This window comes from Acomys minous, assembly GCF_964271855.1.
Source record: "Acomys minous genome assembly, chromosome: 14".
Lineage (NCBI taxonomy): Eukaryota > Metazoa > Chordata > Mammalia > Rodentia > Muridae > Acomys > Acomys minous.
Window position 1 is genome coordinate 99,593,646 of NC_140496.1, and position 19,685 is coordinate 99,613,330.

The 19,685-nt window shown below is 41.7% G+C and overlaps 1 protein-coding gene across 5 annotated transcripts in view; it reads left to right on the forward strand.

Annotated features, from left to right (window-relative positions):
- COL24A1 (collagen type XXIV alpha 1 chain) overlaps nt 1-19,371 on the forward strand; it is a 257,071-nt gene extending 237,700 nt beyond the window's left edge. For 3 of the 5 annotated variants that reach the window (XM_084757416.1, XM_084757419.1, XM_084757417.1), the window contains 5 exons: nt 7,203-7,268; nt 8,265-8,433; nt 10,084-10,193; nt 12,743-12,964; nt 17,951-19,371. In XM_084757416.1, coding sequence (XP_084613542.1) covers nt 7,203-7,268; nt 8,265-8,433; nt 10,084-10,193; nt 12,743-12,964; nt 17,951-18,097 — 714 coding nt within the window. In that variant the 3' untranslated portion in view covers nt 18,098-19,371. Of the gene's footprint in view, nt 1-7,202; nt 7,269-8,264; nt 8,434-10,083; nt 10,194-12,303; nt 12,625-12,742; nt 12,965-17,950 lie in introns of those variants that run through there. The other 2 variants (XM_084757418.1, XM_084757420.1) reach the window with 2 other exon arrangements.
- Nucleotides 19,372-19,685: the final 314 nt, after the last annotated feature.

Sequence of the window (19,685 nt, forward strand, 5' to 3'; positions counted from 1 at the left end):
GCTCAGGTTAGATCCGCATCACCGCCATGAACACAGACGGGAGAGAGTGGGAGGAGGACCCTGACAAAGTGCAAGGAAACCTTCCTGAGCCCTAGGGTCTGCGCCCGTGCGGCGGCTCGCCAGCTGGGACAGTTGCCCCCTCCCTAGTCTGTTTCTTGTTTTATATGCTTGTTTGCTTTTTTTTTTTTTAATGTTTAAGTGATTTTCACATGATACTGTGTTCTCTCTCTCTCTTTTACTAGACTACACGAGGAAACTGCTTTGTTTTATTTCATTCTGGACCCTTTCCCTGCACTTAATGACAGCCTTACACTCAGATGTGGGCAGTTTTATGCCCGTTTTTAAAACATTAGGTGATTTTCACGTTATAATATGTTCTCTCAAGCTAGAGAATGTAAATCTTTTCTTTTTTTTTTCTTTTTTTTTTTCTTTTAGTTTACTTTTTTAAATTTTAATCCCTTCACCAAGCTTAGAGCTTTTTCTGTCACTTTGTTTGGAAACAGTGTCCCAGGCTTACCTTGCACCCATAATTTCAAGTGCTGGGATTACAGTGTCTGCGCCACACCCAGCTCTAAATGAAACTTCTATGCTCCGACGTGGACACCACTGAGCCATTACTGAATGACTTAGCCCCAAATCCTCTTAATTCAATCTGTCTGGGTCTATAAAACAGAAGAAAATAACCAAGTCAGCCTAGTGAATTCCGATTATGTGCCAAGGGGTAGACTAGGCCTTGGGAATGTCTAGGAAGTACAGAAATATGAGGAATGCAAAGAAAACTCATGAGAGCTAATCTGTGAAATGTCTTTGTTTTCTAACGTCTGTTCCAAAAGATAACTAGCTCTTTCTCTGAGCTGTCATTTGCACCAGCCGTGGTTAGGATTGTGGATGCGTTAGTGTCGATAGTAGCATCTCCACCTCACATGTGTTCAGAGGAGACAAACCAGTCATTTCATTAGGAGTATCCTGTTATCCTTTCCTTCTTTTCTTTTGTAAATACAGTTGGTACAGATGATCTGTCACATATCTATCATTTTGTCTATGTGGACAATCCTTAGGACCAATTCCCAAAGCTGAGGTGTAATTAGCCAGCCTTCCTTCCCACTGTGGCAAAGCTCCTGAAGAGAGAGCAAAGCAGGAAAGGTTTATATTGGCTCACGGTTCCGGAGGTTCTGTGATCAGTCACCTGGCTACATTGCTTTGGTCTTATGACACCACAGAACATCAGGGTGGTGGTAGCCAAGTGAGAGGAGGAGACTAACATCCTAAACTGGGCTGGCCTCCCACCCAGAGATCCCCCTGCCTCTGCCTCCCGAGTGCTGGGATTAAAGGCATGCGCCACCACCGCCAGGCTCAACCCTGCTTTAAAGTCACACTCCTAATGACCTACTGTCTCCTGAATGGTCTGCTGGCCCCATCAGTGCCACAGACAGGTGACCAAGTCTTTCATGTGGGGGCTTCTGGGAAACACCCCAGACCCAGATTCTGCTGGATATTCAGCTCTGTGCATAGTGTTTTTCATTTTGGCACAGTGTACATAGCATGAATTTGCCACTTTAAGCACCTATACATCTACTTCTGGCCTTGGTAATGGCTACCGTTTTTGCAGACAGTGTCACCATCCATTTCCAGAGCCTTTCTCATCTCACCAAACTGAAACTCTGAATCTACAAAAATAGTTAGGTCTCAGTTTTGTCAGGCCCCTGACAAGCACCTTTCTACTGCCTCATTGACAGTACTTGGCTACTGTAGGTATTTGACACATGCAGCTATGTATTTTACACACATTAAGCATGCAGCTCCGTATTTTACACATGTTAAGAGATACTCCTCTTGGCGTAAATGACTTCTCAACATGTGATAAGCATGTATCAGAATTTAATTGTGTAGCCCTCAATAATGCACCATTAAATTTATACAACACATTTGGTTTATCTGGATGAATGCTTTACATTGCTCCCATCTTGTGGCCATGTTAAATAATAATACTATGAACACAGATATATAAATATCTGAGCCTCAGTTTTCAACACATTTGGGTACATAGCCGTTAGTGAAATTGTTGCATCACATAATAATCCTGTATTTAAACTTTTGAGAAAGTGCTATAGTGTTTTTTGTTTGTTTGTTTGTTTGTTTTTTGTTTTTTGTTGTTTTTTTTTTTTTTGTAGCACCTGCCCACTTCTCTTTCAACACTCCCTTTTTGGGTTTGGTTTGACTTGGTTTTATCTTTGAGATCATAATATAATTGCAACATTTTCCCCTTCCTTTCTCTGCCCTCCAAATTCTCCCATATACTCCTCTCCATGACTTCAAATTCATGGCCTCTCTTTCCACTAATTGTTATTACATGCATTTGTGTGTATATGTGTGTGCATGTATGCATGTGTTTGTGAATACATATATATATACATATATGTCAAAAACCTGTTCTGTTTGTATAATGCCACTTGTATGTATGTTTTCAGGGCTGACCATGCGGTACTAGACAACCTGTTTCTGTGCTCTTCCCTGTCCCTCTCCCAGCTTTTTCCTCAGTTACCTGTAGTTCTTTGTACAGGGTTGAGAGCCCACAGGGTTGAGAGTCCATCCAGTTCGGCATGTTAACTGGTGTCTCCCTTGTTCAGCTCATGTGTGGAAAGGTTTGATGGGGAGACTTCATAGCTTCTGGTGTAGCTAGAAAACGCAATCCAACAGCAAACTCCCTGACCCTCTGGCTCTTAAAATCTGTCTGTCCTCTCATTTACCACGATGCGGCTGAACAAGAAGGAGACCGTGCCTAGGACTGGAAAGCTCGGGAGCTGACTACCCGGCACTCGTGAAGGCATGGATGTCGGAGAATCTACAGCCACCGATGTGCTAAACCAGCACAGTCCCTAACAGCAGTCTGCAAACATCCACCCTTATATCCACACGTCAGGGTAGTCTTCACAACGCTACAAAGAAACTGCTCTTTGCAGCAGACAGAGACCACTAGAGAAAAACACAACCAATCAACTTTTAGGATTGTGGAACTCAGTCCCAGTGGTTTTGGTACAGTGAAACCAGATCTGGCTAGGTAGCCCAGGATGACCTAGGTTCACAGTGTAGCCTAGGCTTGCCTGAGCATTCCTCGGCTGCCTGCAGTTGTATGTGTAGGGTTGAGAGCCCATGGGCTTTCCTCCAGCCAGGCTGGCATGTTAGCTGGTGCCCCTTGGTCAGCTCTTCCCATTCTAATTATACTTGTCAGTCCACTTGGCACTGTCCATCAGGCTCCTACGTTTCTGTTCATTCATCTTCTGTTTTGTTTGTTTGTTTGTTTGTTTGTTTTTCTGCTCAGACTAAACAATCTCACTAATGCTGTCATTAGAGTCACTGGTACATCTTCTCACTAGTAAAGTCTACTGCTGAGTCTGTGAGTAGGTTTTCACCTCAGCTATGCTCTTCAACTCCACTCTCTATGGGGTCCTTTTCAGTGTAATTTCTGTCTTTGTTTTGGAACTTTCTAATTGATGAGATGTATGTATCATTCCATAGTCCATTAGAAACAGCTCCTTTAACTCTTCCAACATAGCTAATTCAACATCCTTGTCTTACACCATCTGGGCTTTCTCACGGACAGTTCATTCTTATTTTTTTAAGGGGGAGCATAGGTGTCAGTCTGCACTTGCAGAGGATAGCCTGCAGAGTCAACTCTCCCCTACTTGTGGGTCCTGGGCATTGACCCCAGGTCATCAGGTGGGGGCAGGCACGTTGACTCTGAGCTGTCTTGCTGGCCCCCTGAGAGTTTCTATTGACTGCTTGTTTCCCTATATAGTGACCACACTGTCCTGTTTCTTGCAGATCTTGTAATAGTATGTTTTGGGATTCACAGGGAAGACTGAGCAAAGACTTCCTTAAGTATCCAAAATGAGACAAATGCTGGAGTACCTTATTTAAATTGGCATAGCATTTGCATATAACCTACCACCTTTATATTATCTGCAAATGCTCCTGTAACCTTTAAGTTAGCTCCAAATTACATGTAAAACACAATGTAATAGACTAATTTATTACAGTGTGTTGTCTACTTAATAATGACAAGAAAAAAGTCTGTACATGTGCAGTACAGGTGAAATTTTTTATACTTCTGGTCATGTTTGTTTGAACCCGAACATACAGAACCTCACATACACAGAAGCAACTGCAGCTGTGTTCTTGTTGAAAACAAGACATTTTACATACTGCATTGTCACAGATCTGGAAATTATATTCGTGCCCTCAACCTGAATTTGCTCCTGCTGCTTTTTGTCATTGCTGATTGACATTTCGGAGCCATGTAATCTCTTTACTCTTAGCTATGTGTTAACACTGAATTCTCGGCTAGCCTAGTGTTCGGCTAATTTCTATTAGAGATTTCCTGTTCAGTTCCTTTAGGCGCCAAGAATGATAAGGCTACCATTTTTGCTATCAGGATTTGTGTGTAATTGTGATACCATTTCAGTGCTCTACCAGGCAATTAACAATTACACCTTAACCTTCACCTGCTGTCGCAGAGCCTCAAGATTGGCCAAAGGTGAGGGCTTAGCACTTCTCACGGCTCTCTGAGCACATTAGTGCTAACATCACATGGCATTTTAGATTCTGGAATATGCTCAGAGCTTTCAACAGTTTCTAAGAACATCATGTTCTCTAGCTTTCTGTGGAAACTTTTTGGTTGCCCTGGTGTTGCTTCATTCTCTACTGTTTTAGACAAAGTTTAAAAATTCACTGCATATGCTTTTAGAAAATGCTCCTGTGGACAGCTTTTTGTTGCACTGAATAACTACTGGATAGGGTAAGATAAAGATGTCTTTGTTGTCTTAGGGAACCACCAGAGAGGTCAAATAACCTAATGTCCAGGAAGTGGACATTCTGAAGTGACTCTGGTCCTGCACTGTTCCTCCTGTGGCCATTGTGTCTTGCAGTCTGTTGACTTTGTAAAAATTCAAAATCATAATAAATTTACCTTAGAAGTCTTTTGGCTCTTATGTGTGCTTCTGCAAGTGAACAGTGCCTAGTGAAATGAACTAAAATGGCTGTTCGGATGATCCAAGTCAAAATGATGAAAAGAAACAGCAAACCACTGTCTACAGAAACCAATGAGAGCTTTCTACCTTTCATCATTAACCTAAACATTAAAGACATGTAAAAGCATATGGCAGCAGCACCCTCATGGGGCTTTGTTTATTTTGTAAAACAGTACAAATGGATATTTTAGTGATTTTATTATATAATATATGTATTGTTATTTTAAGCGATTAATAGAACATCTAAAATTTTATGTTCATATTTCAACTTTGGAAGTTGCCGAAAGTTCTAACTCACAGAAGCAAAGTCTTTTAAGGTGCTCAGTTACCCTTTAGTTGGTTGGTTTTTGTGTTTTATGTATGGTGCTGAGGACGGAGCCCATGGCCTATTGTATGCTTGGAGAGTGCTGTACCCCTGAGGTAGAAGCCCAGTCGCACTCAGTCACACTAAAAGAGCATGTTGATCAAGGAGTTTGGGAGTCGCTGTGCTAGGCGTTCTAGTAAGTACTTTTAGTCACACACCAGGAGCCAGAATGGTGGCGTGCACCTGTGATCCTAGCAATGGGGGAGCTGAGCCAGGAGGATAGTGAATTCAAGGACATCCTGAGTCACACAGCGATTCTGAGCCTAACTTTTCCTGCTTCTTGAAGAGGCCATTGCTGGTGGACTTTGTCCAGGGTTGTTGTTTCTGCTTGGAAAGCTCCCCTTCCTTTTCTCACGTTTTCTCGCCCCACTCAGCTATCACTGTCACAAGAACATGCTCCCTCACCAATGCCTTGCATGCCCCAGTTTGGGCTCTCACATCTCTCTCTCAGCTTCCATCACACACACATGACGTATGGTTGTGTGTTTTTAGATCACCTGAGCTATGTTTGCCTCCCCCCTGACGCTATCCTCCAGTGGAACAATGTTCTGGCTTGCCTACCATTTTCTCCTCAATACTTACCATAGTGTTTGGAAAGACATGTATGCAGAATGAGTGAATTACTTTCCAATGTGAAAACCACATGTATAGACAAGGGGGAAAGTGGTTTTTATTGATTGTTCCATCATCTTAGATGGCTTTTCCGATTACTCGCCATGACTTGAGAATAAGCTGTTGATAAACAGCTTCCATCCTTCAGGCCTGCACATACGTAGGGTGGATCAGAGCCATATTCACTCTGAGTGTATCAGTCGGCTTCCCTCACTCTCGCTGGCACAGATGTGCTCTCCCAGGCCCTCCCCAGCTCATGCCTCTTCATTTCCAAGATATTTTTTTAAAAATTACAAAAAGACTATTCCAAATGGTTATCCTGAGTTTTTCTCCTAAAATATCTTTTTTATTAAATGCAGGAGCAGATTGAGTTTGTGCTGTGTTATTTCTTTTGGGACTAATGGTACATTTTCCAACTTCAGAAATTGTTTTTAAGACCACAAAAGTATCAGATTTGACTATTGCAGTGACTACCTCAGGACAGTAGGATTTTATTCTACTTTCCTTCCAAGAATAGAACTGTTAAAAATTACAACTGTTATTTATTCTTCAGTTTAAAATTTATCAAGTGAGGGGATTGTGTTTCACTCTTCTCCCACTTGAGTAATGATGTGTGCACACCTCCATGCAGTGGGACAAACAGCTTACGTTGGTAACCTTTAGACCCGGTCCTATTTGAATGACACTTGTGGAATTTGGATGAAGGCAGCATGTTGTATTTCATACAAGATAACCGGGCCTTATTTCCAAGATCTGTCATCGTAAGAGTTGCAGATTAAGGGATGTCTCTGACTCTGTTTCCTGCCTTTGGATCTCTTTCCCCTAACTGGGCTGCCTTGTGAGACCTCAGTGGGAGAGGATGTGCTTAGTCCTACTGTGATTTGCCAGGGTGGGTTGGTACCCATTGAGGGGGGAGGGGTGCTTCCTTTCTCTAGGAAGAAGGAGAGGGGGTGGGGGAGGGGGGCATGAGGGTGGGACTCGGAGAAGAGGAGAGAGGGGGCTGGTATGAGGTTGTAAAGTGATAAACAAATAAATGGGAAAAGAGTTGCTGGTCGCATTCAGATCAATCTCATAGGGTTTCACAGCCATACCGTGAAACAGAGTACTATGAAACAGTATCCAGCGTCATACTGGACCCAGAGCTCTTCAGAACACAGTCCTGATCTTACAGCTATCTCAAATGGTTTTGTTTTACTCAGAGACAAATGGATGTCAATGCTGCTATTCGAGCCCTGGTGGAATCAAATTCTGCCCTGCAGATCGAGGTAACATATCTGACTCTATTTATATTGGCAGTTTCAATATTCAAATTAAATAGAGGGAAATTTTTTGAAAGCCAAAATGTGGCATTATCTCAAATACTGTATTTTTTTTTATCTGAAACTGTTTTCAATTATAATAAAATAGAAATCATGCACAGGATGTTTCATAAGAAAAAGACTTAAAACAAGAAATTAAGACTTTTAAAGGAACTGCTTGTCAAGGGATTTTGTACTGTTTGGAAAGATAGTAAAGTAAAATTAACCATATTTCTTACAGTGGATTTTGTCATAACCGTTCATTTCATTTAATCTCAGAAAGAAAATAAAAGGTGTTCTCCCTCTTTGCTGTACAGTGTAGCATGTAGGAAGGAGAACTCAAAACACTAAATATTAGGGGAGAAGGGAGACTCCATGCAGGCCGTATGGGCAAGGATATAAAGCTAATTGCTTTTCCACTTCTCACAGCCGTGGGCTTTTCACGTTGGCTCATGGGATGTGTGCATGAAAATGTATTTGACAGTCAAGGTGTGACATCCAGTGTGAAGCCCCAACACTTCCAAGTGTGACATCCAGTGTGAAGCTCCAACATTTCCAAGTGGCTCTTCCCACTGTGCAGGGATCATTAATTAAAAAACAAACAAACAAACAAACAAAAAAACCCTTTCATTCTAGTTGAGTCCAGTGTGATTGGTTTTACCTGCAACCTTTTTATAGTAACGTTTAAGATAAAATTTAAACTCTATTTGATATGGAGTTTAAAAGGCATGATGCAGTAGGCATAATAATTATGTAAGTCTATCCTCAGCTTACAGACTAAACTTTAACCTCCTATTGGGATCCGGCTTTAATAAGCTGGTGTTCGTGCTTAGACCTAAAGATGTGCTCTTCCCTTCCTATTCCCAATCCCCTAAAAGCGGTTAGGATCCCAGCCTCATTCTGCCTTGTCCAGGTTGTTTCGAGGGCTTTCTTGCTCATATGCTTCTTATGATAACTTGGCAGAGTTACCAGAATACTGAAGTGACTTTAATCAACCACAGTGCAGAGATATTCAAAACCCTGACCTACCTTAGCAGTGTACTGAGCAGCATCAAGAGTCCCCTCGGCACGCGGGATAACCCAGCACGGATCTGCAAGGATTTGCTCAGCTGTGAGTCCAAGGTTGCAGATGGTAAGTCTTCTCGCCAGGTTCCCACATCTAACACCATCATCTCAAAGCTTGTGTGATCTGAGATGCGTTCGCTTCAGATCAAACATCGGCAGAAGGCAGCATAGCTTCACCAGAACTGAAACAGTCTTTGAGGAGGATGTACTTGTGAAAATACTCACCCCTGTGTCTTTTGTTTACAACACTTTGTATTTGCAAAGGGACAAGTGTTTATTTAAAATCAAAATAGGGAAGAGTGATCTTAAGTGTAATAAACAGGGACACGTCATAGTCTGGTAATTCAAGACCATTGAAGTTTACAACATTAAAATAAAAAAATAAATAAATAAATAAATAAATAAATTCTCCTCCACAGGACTCCCTAAAAATGCGGTTTAATAGAACTTAAATATGGTCCAGCTGGAATCAGAAAACATGAAAATAGAGTGGTTTCCAGTCCTGCTCAAGTGCACTGATCTGCAGTCTAAAACTGGGTTTATGGAAGACCATTAAGGAAATGTTTTAAACCCAGAGAATCAATCGCTACTTAACTAAGAAAAACACTAACTGCCAAAACAATTATTTCATTCTATTTTCATTTTTATTTGGTCTACAATCACCTCTATGATAAATAGTATATTGTTTTGTTTTGCTAAAAAACTCAATTCGCGGAACATTTTAAGCTCAGGTGGGCCCAGTGAGCCCAGTTTTGCTTTCTACAGAGTAGTTAGAAGAATGAATCTTATTTAGGATTGGATCTTATAAGACCAATACGAGGAAGCGGTAGGGCAAGAGAGTTCAGAACTTCGCTAAGGAGTGCCCTTCAATGGAGTAAGGATCTCTGAGCATTGGGTAAAAAAAAAAAAAGGAAATGACACAGGATTGCCAGAGCTATCTGGCAATAGATAGTCGGTCCTGGTAGAATAAAAACAAAACCATTGACTAAACATATGAGAAGGTATACAGAGGAAGAAGCAAAGAGGAAGCTGCTGAGAACACGGAATTACAGGCAGCACAGGTTAGGGGAGATAGCCTTGAAAGTTAATGTCAAGGAGCCTGGAATGTCAGGAACAGAGGGGCCAAGGCATAAGTGTTCATGTGGGTTTAAAAAAAAAAATACCAAGAATGAGGTTATACACGAATTTTTCTGAAAGTAATAACAAACCAGAAGCTAAAACATTTAGAGAAGAATATTCATGGTCATCCTGGGGAGTGATAATAGTTGCTACAACATGACGGTAATCACCCCGGTTTGGAACGTTTCGAGGGGGAGCATATTTCAGGAGAATAATCTGGTTGTCGTAGCAGGAGAGACACCTTCCCACAGTTACAGGGAGGTGTAGGAAGCTTTTCCGTAGGCTCAGGATGCTGTCTGGTGACATCCGTAGCTTTTGGAATAGTGGAAGTTAGTGGTCTGCTAAGCTGATACATTCTAAAAGGTTTCTGTCTGCTAGTCACAAGGTCTTAAGGTGCCACGAGGTGGGCAGGAGTGGCTGGAACTAGCCCAGGACCTACCACAGCCCAATCTCCCCACAGGACTGCGGCACTAAGCGGCCAGTCAGTCTCCGCAGACACGGCTTCTTCCCGGAAGCTTTTGTTCAGAGATGTGACAGTACTTAAGTCCATATAGTTTAGTATGAGATTGAAATACTGTGTTTTGTTACAAAATAATAGGAAAATACTGGATTGATCCAAATCTTGGATGTTCTTCGGATGCTTTTGAGGTTTTCTGCAACTTTAGTGCTGGTGGCCAGACCTGTTTATCTCCTGTTTCTGCGGCAAAGGTGTGTACTGAATTTTACAGCATATTGTATTCATAAATGAGAATGCTATTTTTAAAAAGTGCCTTCATATAATTGCTGATTTTTAAAGGTAAATTAAAATGGGCCCTTTACCCTTCATCCTCTATCATATCTGAGGAATGTTTTCATGGTTAAAAATGTTTTTAAAGATTTTGTTGTTGTTGTTATGTGTGTAAATGTTTGCCTGCATGTTTGTGTGCAACATATACATGACTGGTCCCTGGAGAGGTGAGAAAAAGACATGCAATCCCCTGGGACTGAAGTTATAGATAGCTGCTAGCCACCATCTGGGTGCTGGGAATTGAACCCAGGTCCTCTGCAAGAGCATCAATTGCTGCTCATCACTGGACCATATCTCTAGTTCTCATTGCTTAAAACAAGGTGAAACAAAACAAAACAAACAAACAAAGCATTTAACGGCCATGAGTCCTGGCAGCTGTGTTTTATGGTTGGTTCAGCGGGGTGTGCCCCACGGATCTTGTTCTCTCAGCTCAGTAAAGCTTGTGCACTACAGGGCTGTGATTTTAAACATGCACAGACCTTAGAAAACCTCCACTCGGCTGCACTGTGCCAGTCAATGATCCATAGCTACAGCATACAGATTTGCTGAAACTGTGTCATCGGTAAAAGAATTCTGCCACAGGCGCTTGCTGGATTTGGGTGATTAGCATGAAGCAATCTCTGGAACACATTCGCTAAATGCCATTTAGAGGCTTCAAGACTAATTTTATAAGTACACTATTTAGAATGAGTGTGGATTAGTTTCATATGACAGAGGCAGTTATAAGTATTTTATAAACCCAAAGCCCAGTTCTCTTTATACCATCTTGAAACTAAAATTGTTTCTTTTTCTGATTAAACCCACTCGGTGCATTTTCTTGTTGGCAAAGAGTTGATGCTTACACCTATCCTGTGTTCCATCCATGTTTAGAAGGGTTTTGTTGTTGTTGTTTGGTTGGTTTGGTTTTTCAAGACCAGAGTTTCTCTGTGTAGCCTGGACTCGCTTTGTAGTCCAGGCTGACCTCGAACTCACTGAGGTCCACCTGCCTCTGCTTCCCGGAGTGCTGGGATTACAGGCGTGCGCCACTGTGCCCGGTTTATTAAAGGCAGTCTGCAGCTGGTTTCTATGGAGCTGCTCTTCTTCTTCACTGCTCAGGGCTTTTTACTGTGCAATCTCAGTAGACATCCAGGTTTGGAGCAGAGGAAGAAGTGCTACCCCATCCCTGGGGGCTCCACGTCCCTCTAAATGACAAGTGACACAGTAGTCCTTTGGATAAAATATATGCCCACATCCTCATCTTCCATGCCCTGGAAGTTACCCGAGGCTTTTTAATACAGATTTTTGTAGAAAGGGGACAGAAGAAGGGGAACATTGAGCAAACAACACAGGAACAGGGAGGACCAATCTTCTTGTCCCTTCCATGCCTGAATGATCTTGTTCCTTCCAAGCCTGAATCAATTCTCCTATTGAGCAGCGGTGGGAGGAACCAGGAATGTGTGTTGCAGAGCACCCTGGAGAACGAAACTGCAGGCTACCAGTAATTAAACATTTGCCAGCATACCACCTTTTGGCATTCAAATTTCACGTTTCTTAGGCTGCCCTTCCACAAGTTTCCGCATAGCAGACGTTTCCAAGTCACCATTGTTTTTTTTTTCTTTTCTTTTCTTTTTTTTTTTTTTTACTTTATTCATTTATTCTTGTTACATCTCAATGGTTATCCCATCCCTTGTATCCTCCCATTCTTCCCTCCCTCCCATTTTCCCCTTATTCCCCTCCCCTATGACTGTTCCTGAGGGGGATTATCTCCCCCTGTATATGTTCATAGGGTATCAAGTCTCTTCTTGGTAACCTGCTGTCCTTCCTCTGAGTGCCACCAGGTCTCCCCCTCCAGGGGACATGGTCAAACGTGAGGCACCAGAGTATGTGAGAAAGTAATATCCCACTCTCCACTCTACTGTGGAGAGTGTTCTGTCCATTGTCTAGATCTGGGTAGGGGTTTAAGGTTTACCGCCTGTATTGTCCTTGGCTGGTGCCTTAGTTTGAGCGGGACCCCTGGGCCCAAATCTGCCTATCATAATGTTCTACTTGTAGGCTTCTAGGACCCTCTGGATCCTTCTACTTTGCCATTCTCCCATGCTTCTCTCATCTAGAGTCCCACTAGAATGTCCTCCCCTCTGTCTCAGTTTCCTGGTAAGTGAAGGCTTTCGTGGGACATGCCTCTTGGGCTAATATGCAGATATAAGTGAGTATATACCATTTGAGTCTTTCTGCTTCTGGGTTAACTCACTCATTATGATCATTTCTAGCTCAATCCATTTATCCACAAATTTCGGGAATTCCTTGTTTTTAATAGCTGAATAGTATTCCATAGTGTATATGTACCACAGTTTCTTTATCCATTCTTCTACTGATGGACACTTAGGCTGTTTCCATGTTCTGGCTATTATGAATAAGGCTGCTATGAACATGGTTGAGCAAATTTTCTTGTCACCATTGTTTTAAAACATGACTCTTGTTTCTGTGACGCTAGTTGGAGTTTGGAGTCGGCAAAGTGCAGATGAACTTCCTTCATTTGCTGAGCTCCGAAGCCGCTCACGTTATCACCGTCCACTGCCTAAACACCCCGAGGGGAAAGTGGACAAGCACACAGGCGGACGGTACAGGGCTGTCTATTCGTTTCAAAGGATGGAATGGTCAGATTTTTGAAGAAAACACTCTACTTGAACCTCAAGTCCTCTCAAATGACTGCAAGGTAAGAGAATGGAAATTTTAGAAATGTGACTTAAAATGATAAGACGGTTGTCCTTACAAACTGGAACTACAGAATGGTATTAAGTTTTAAGGTCCCTGGAAAAACCTAGGTTTTCCATAAACAATCATTACTTGTCTATATCTATGTATCTATCTATCTATACTAGAGAGAGAGAGAGAGAGAGAGAGAGAGAGAGAGAGAGAGAGAGAGAGAGTCAGATTTTGTTATGTCATTCATTTGTTCATGGATTTTTGATTTGTTTTCTGAGACAGGGTCTCTCTGTGTAGTTCTGGCTCTCAGTGATCTTGTTATGTAGCCCAGGATGGCCTCGAACTCCCAAAGATCCACCTGTTGTTATCAAAGAATGAAAATCTCAACCATTGGATTTTACCAATGAAGACTCAAGAGCCAGATGCTAGGGCGAAAACCTGCTGGCTCAGAGAGGCAGGGAAAACACCCACCTGACCTTCCTACTCATCTCTCGTCCCAAAGGGAAAAACCCAAAAGCTAAAAGCCAAAAAGTTTGCCAGCTCAGAGTATAGCCCAATAGGTTTTAAAAAGCTAAAAGCTAAACACCAAAGAGCTAAAAAGCTTCTTCTTCTCTTAAATACTCTTCAACCCAGTGCCGCTCCTTTCTACTTAATCCCTGTCAGCTGGTTTCTTGCTGCACCTCTTGACCTAGGGTTAACTTTATTAAATCTTGTGTACAAAAAGCTCTTGGATTAAAGGCGTGTGTTAGGGCTAAACCACACAAGACAAGAAACAGATTTTTACAGTTCACAGTCTCCAGCTTCATAAGGGGATCAAATATCCTGTAACATTCACCTGCCTCTGCCTCCCAAGTGCCACTATGCCCAGCTTACTCATAGGGTTTTTTTTAATGTGTCTTTTTAAAGATTTATTTTATTCTTAAAGATTTTTTCCATGTATATGAGTGTTTTGCCTATATGAATGTATGTGCACCAGATGTGTAGCTAGTGCCTTTTGAAGTCACTGGATCACCTAGAACTGGTGTTACAGACATTTTTGAACCACTGTGTGGGTGCTAAGAACCAAAGCAGCGTTTGGTGCAAAAAAGGAAATGTTCTTGACCACTGAGCAGCCTCTCCAGCCCCTAATTTTATTTTAATTATGTGTATATCTTTATGTGTTTGTGTGTGCCATGTGTGTGTGAGTTCTTCTGGAAACTAAACAAGGGTGTTAGGTCTCCTGGAGCTGGAGTTACAGGCAACTATGATCTGCCTGCTGTGGGTGCCGGAAGGCAAACCTTGCAAGAGCAGTATGTGCTTTTAACTGATGAACCATCTCTCCAGCCCCTGCTTATGAATGCTTATACGTAAAACAAATGTACATGCACAGATGTTACTCCCTGGACAAGATCACAACATCTGCATAGATGAATGAATGGGTTGGTAGGTCAACTGGTCAGCTGGCTGACAGAGCATGCACATATGTATTTCATGTTTTTTTGTGCTCTAGATCTCAGTGATACGTGGAAGACAAATCATAGAATTGTCACTTTGTTTGATTTTGCTAATTCTTATGCAAACAAATATAAACACAATTGTGGTCTGACTGCCCTCTTGATATTTAACTTTAGTTCACTTTTTCCTATTGAAATGATGTAACAGATACTATGACATATTTGATTGTATATAAAATTAATTTTTCATTAGGTATTTTAAATAGCTTTGTTTCCTGCCCTCGTGTATAACTAAGCCCGTGATCTAGCATCTCTTGTCACTTCTTTGAGACCATTTTTTCATAACACTTCTTTTCATAGGTAAATGGTCAAACGTGGATTGCTCTGGTCTCTTTATTTGAAGAGAGCAGTATCCCAATGAACCCATGTTACTTTCAGTTCTTCCCAGAAACTTTCAGTGCCTTGTTAGCACCTCTGAGGTACACTCTAAGCCTGAGTGAGCTCAACAGCAGTCAGGCCTCAACCTACCTTTCTAGGTTGGGCTTTCACTGGTTGCTACCGTATTCTATGGCCAAACCGATCTATTTATTTTATAAAGCAACAATTCCTAATTTTCTGTGCTAATTGGCCATTCAGGACATATATTATCTCATTACCATAATACATTTGTAAATAAAAATTAGTCCAAGCCAGGCTTTAGTAATGCACACTATAAGCCTGGCAGTGAGGATCTGGGGACAGGAAGATTAGGTGTTCAAGGCCAGCCTTGGGCTACATGAGACCATCTTCCAGACAAACACATCAGATGAGTCCCATTTCATAGGTAAGAAAGTGACGGCACAGAAAGTTTAAGGAACTTCTTGAAGGTTATCAACTATTTAGGGGAGAAACAGACAAGCAACCCTCAGTGTACATAGCTCCAGATTCCATGCCTCACAGCCTACCTGAGATGCTTAGTTGAACTCTGGTTTGATTTCCAGACCTATAAAACAGGTTGACGTCCCATCTTGTATGTGAAGAAAGTATTGGTGCTTGAGTTTCCATTGCCATTTTCCCAGGTGGTGCCAGGCAGAATTCACCACCATATACTTCACCATCTGTACTTGGTGCCAGGGTGTTTGTTACCCTTGCTTTTTCATTGTCGCCATGTATCCCCTGTTCTTTGCAATGGCTTCCTCGACTTTTTTTTTAACCACCTGGAAGATTCTGGAATTCTTTAAGACCCGGCTAAATTCTGAATCTAATGAAGCATTTTCTGACTTCTCTAGCAATGAAGAATTTAGTATGCATTTCTGTCTGCACAGTGTATCTTGCTCTTACTGTACACGCGCTGTGTCTGTGTGCTATCTTATTGTACACAGTCTGTCTGTGTGATGTATTTTGCCCTCACTGTATGCAGTCTCTCTGCATATGCTGTGTCTTGCCCTTACCATACATGGTCTCTACCTTTACAATGTATTTTGCCCTCACCATAAGCACCCTCTGTCTATATGATGCATCTTGCCTTTTTCTATACATGGTCTTGTGTTGCTTATTTATGTCAGTCAGATTGCTAAGCTGTTGGCTTCAGATGTCAGAAGTAAGTTAGTTGCATTTTTATTTCCCAACCACTGTAATAAAATTAGAAATGACAGCTCATTCAATTACGCCTAATGTGTAGCAGCATGTTCAGTGTCCCCTTGATGGGTTAGTGACTGCATCTAAGAGTGTCTTTCCAAGTTCCAGGTCTGGTTATATCATACCAACCTTATGACATCAGAAAAATAACTTCTTGGTGAACGTCAGTAGCCTTGGCTTTATATGAAGATACCAGCTTAAATAATCACTAAAGATCCTTCAAATCTTAAAATTTGACCATGGCAAGATTATGAGGAAACAAACTGGCTTCTGAATAAAACACTGCACAAGCTTAGGCAATTGCGTTTCTCTGTGTTCTCTTGTTGAGTATGTAACATAGAACACTTTATGATGGGTTTTGACTATATCGTTTATCATAAATAGCAGAGGCTGCAGTAACGTGAGAAGCAGACGGCTTAGGAAGAACAAAGAAGGAAGCCATACAAATAGAAAACCACAGAATGGGACAGAGGAAGGGAGCTTAAGATACTTCAGTGTGACTGTCATTTGATTGCCCGTAAGCGAGGCAACCCTAGTTAACTGCTACCCAATACACAAAGACTGCAATAATTAGCCCTCTTCTCCCCAAGAAAAATGACCACCCTGAAGAAAAACAGGAGGAGGGAACTAACCAGATGGCTAATGGATAAAAACTCTGCTGCCAAGCTTGATGACCCAAGTTCAATCACGGGAACCTGTGCAGTGAAAGGAGAGAAATAAATCTCATTGGTTTTTCCACTGACTTAACATGCACACGCACACATACACACAACAAAAAATAAATTTTATGAAAAAGGGACAGATGGGTCTGAGCCTTATTAAGAAATCTGAAGGCTTTTAACTCCTGTCTGTCTGCTACAGTGATCCACAGAGATCAGAGGCAGAGGGCTGGCATTAGCCTCCAGCAGTGAAAATCAGAAGATAGTGCTATTACAAAGAAAGGAAGCCTGGCGTCTTAGCTTCTTTTCCTGTTGCTATAATAAAACACTCTGGCACAAGCAGCTTAAGAGAGGAGCAGATTTGCTGTGGGTCAGAGTTGCTCACAAAGTATCCATAGGATCGGCGAATGAACACATCGCAGTGCTCAGCTGACTTTCTCCATTCGTATCTAGTCCAGGGTCCCCTGACGAGGGAATGTGGCCACCCACTGTGGGCAGGTCTTCCCACCTCACTTAATGCGTTAAAGACAATGCCCTACTAAAGTGGTCGGAGGCCAGTCTCCCGGATGATTCCTGGTTCTGCTGACAACACTATCACAATAGGCCTGTTGGTACAGGTCTGTAGTGTTAGCCACTCAGGAGACTGAGGCAGAAAGATCCTATGTTCAAGCCATGCCTTGTCTACAGAGTGAGTTCAAAACCAGCCTGAGCAGTTTATGAGACCTTGTCTTAAAAAAAAAAAAAAAAAAAAAAAAAAAAAATATATATATATATATATATATATATATATATATATATACATACACATATATATTTGGCCCTGTGTTAGCATTGCAGGTAGCTTACTCTGATCAGTATATAGATAGTCCTGAGGTGTAGCCCAATGATAGAATGCTTCCCTGGCAAGTGGAAGGGCATAGGGTTAATCCCCAGTAGGGGCAATGGGTGCAAGGATGGGGCAAGGGAGGAAAAGAGAAAAAGGAAGAAATAACCTAGATATGCAATTTTTGATTGGTAGTAGTTACTATTTCTTTACCATTGTCCTAAGTGTTTCCTATTCTTTTAAATTATTTTATTTTTGTTTTTCAAGATGGGTCTCTATATACCCAAACTGGCCTCAGATTCACCAAGTACTCCAGACAGGCCTCAAACTTGTGATTGCCGTTGGCCTTTCTGTCTCTCTACATCTGGAAAGGAATCCACATTGTCTATGAAGGGTATTGTTTGTGGAGAAAAACTGCTTGGAGAGGCAGTTGCTGATGAAAGCTTTGTGCTGTCCCTTTGCAGATGCAGGATGGCAGCTGGCACACGGCAAAGTTCCTGTTTCACACCCAGAATCCTAACCAGCTTCCTGTGACTGAAGTCCAAAACCTTCCTCATCGCAAAAATGAGCGAAAGCACCACATTGAAAGCAGTGCCGTGTGCTTTCTCTGATGCCTCTGTGTCGGCGGCGCGGATGGCGCACCGCTGCTCAGGTAAATCGCAGAGGGGAAATGTAGTCAGAAATGTGTGTTATGAGCTGGGGGAGGAAAAAGAGGCTAAATGTTTAGCAATCTCAGGAAGAAAAGATTCCCTCCTAAGGAGAAACGGCATTTGTCAAGGACTACGATTGATAATGTATTTAATTCTCTTACATTTTTAAAAAATTGATCTGAGTTTTTCGTAAGGAATCTCCTAGAACTGAGATTGTCTAAACTTGAGATTTTGAGGGTGTCCTGTGCTTTCATCCTACTAGCCGGCTGGAGCTGTGCGGCGCCATGGAGCGGTACTGGGTAATGCTCCAAATGGTGTGAGGTTTCCACAGTCTGTGCACCCTTCCCTTCCCAAACACTAAGCTGTATTCAGGTCCCCCGTGGCCATATAAAACCTTAGCCGGGGTACACTACCTCTTCCATGTTGCCTTTTTGTGTTGCCTGGTGCTGTTTCTCAAAACAGGGTGCTGTGGCTGTCATAGACTATTTTCTTTCTTTCTTCATCTTCGTCATTAAGGGTGTATGTACTGGTTACATCAAAACATGTCTTAATTGTTAATTCTTATTTCCATTTGTTTGGTCTCACGCTTAATAACGAGTAAAACTATTTATGCGAAGTCTTTATTTTATTTTAAAATTCTCTTTTTTGCACACGAAGTCAAAACCAGCATGTCATAGCTCGTGTGTATACACAAGGGAATTGGGTTGTTTCTTTCTTTTCTTTAAATTGCTGTAAAAGGCCACCTATATCCAGTGGTAGATTTGGGTTAGAAACTAGTGTTTGTGATATACTATTTTAAAACTCTAAGATCATCTGGAATGATACTTTGTATATTTATATATAAGTACTGTGTAAAGTTTTAATTCAGCCAATCTTTTGAAAATTGCTGCTGTTTTAAATTATAAAACTTTATATTTATGCTTTGTAGAAAATACTTGCTTTTTAGTACTCACTGATTTTTTTTTCTCTCACTGTTCTTAAATATAATATTAGTGCTTAAAAGAATGTTAAAGTCTTTAAAACAGCATAATGAATTAAGGGAGTCTTCTTCCAATAAGACTAAGCTTGGCCCATTCAGTCTTTTGTTGTCAGAGAAAAACGTTAGTTTGATATTAAAAGAAAAAGATTATGCCTCTTGCTGTCTGGATGAGCCTGTTGTTCATCCACCACAAGCATACCGTTAACCTCAACAACCACATTTACCTATCTATAATAAAGAGGTGCTTTAAATCGTTTTGAGTGGTGCTTGTCTGTCTTCATTTATCATCATACTCATGGGTTACATATAATAACCCATCTGCCATTCCATACTACGTGTATTTTTATGATTAGAAAGCATGTTGTATGATCTCTGAAGGAGGGTAGGGCCTGCCCCCCCCCCATTTCTACATGTTGAAGACACTGCAGAAACAACCGTGGCCTAAGATGTGCTGAGTGATTTCCAACAAGGATGTCAGCCCCATCCAGAGCGCTGTTCTCACCAAAGGGAGCTGGGAACGCTGAGGCGCCACCTGCCAAAAAAGAAGGCAGACAATTTCCTTCCTTGATA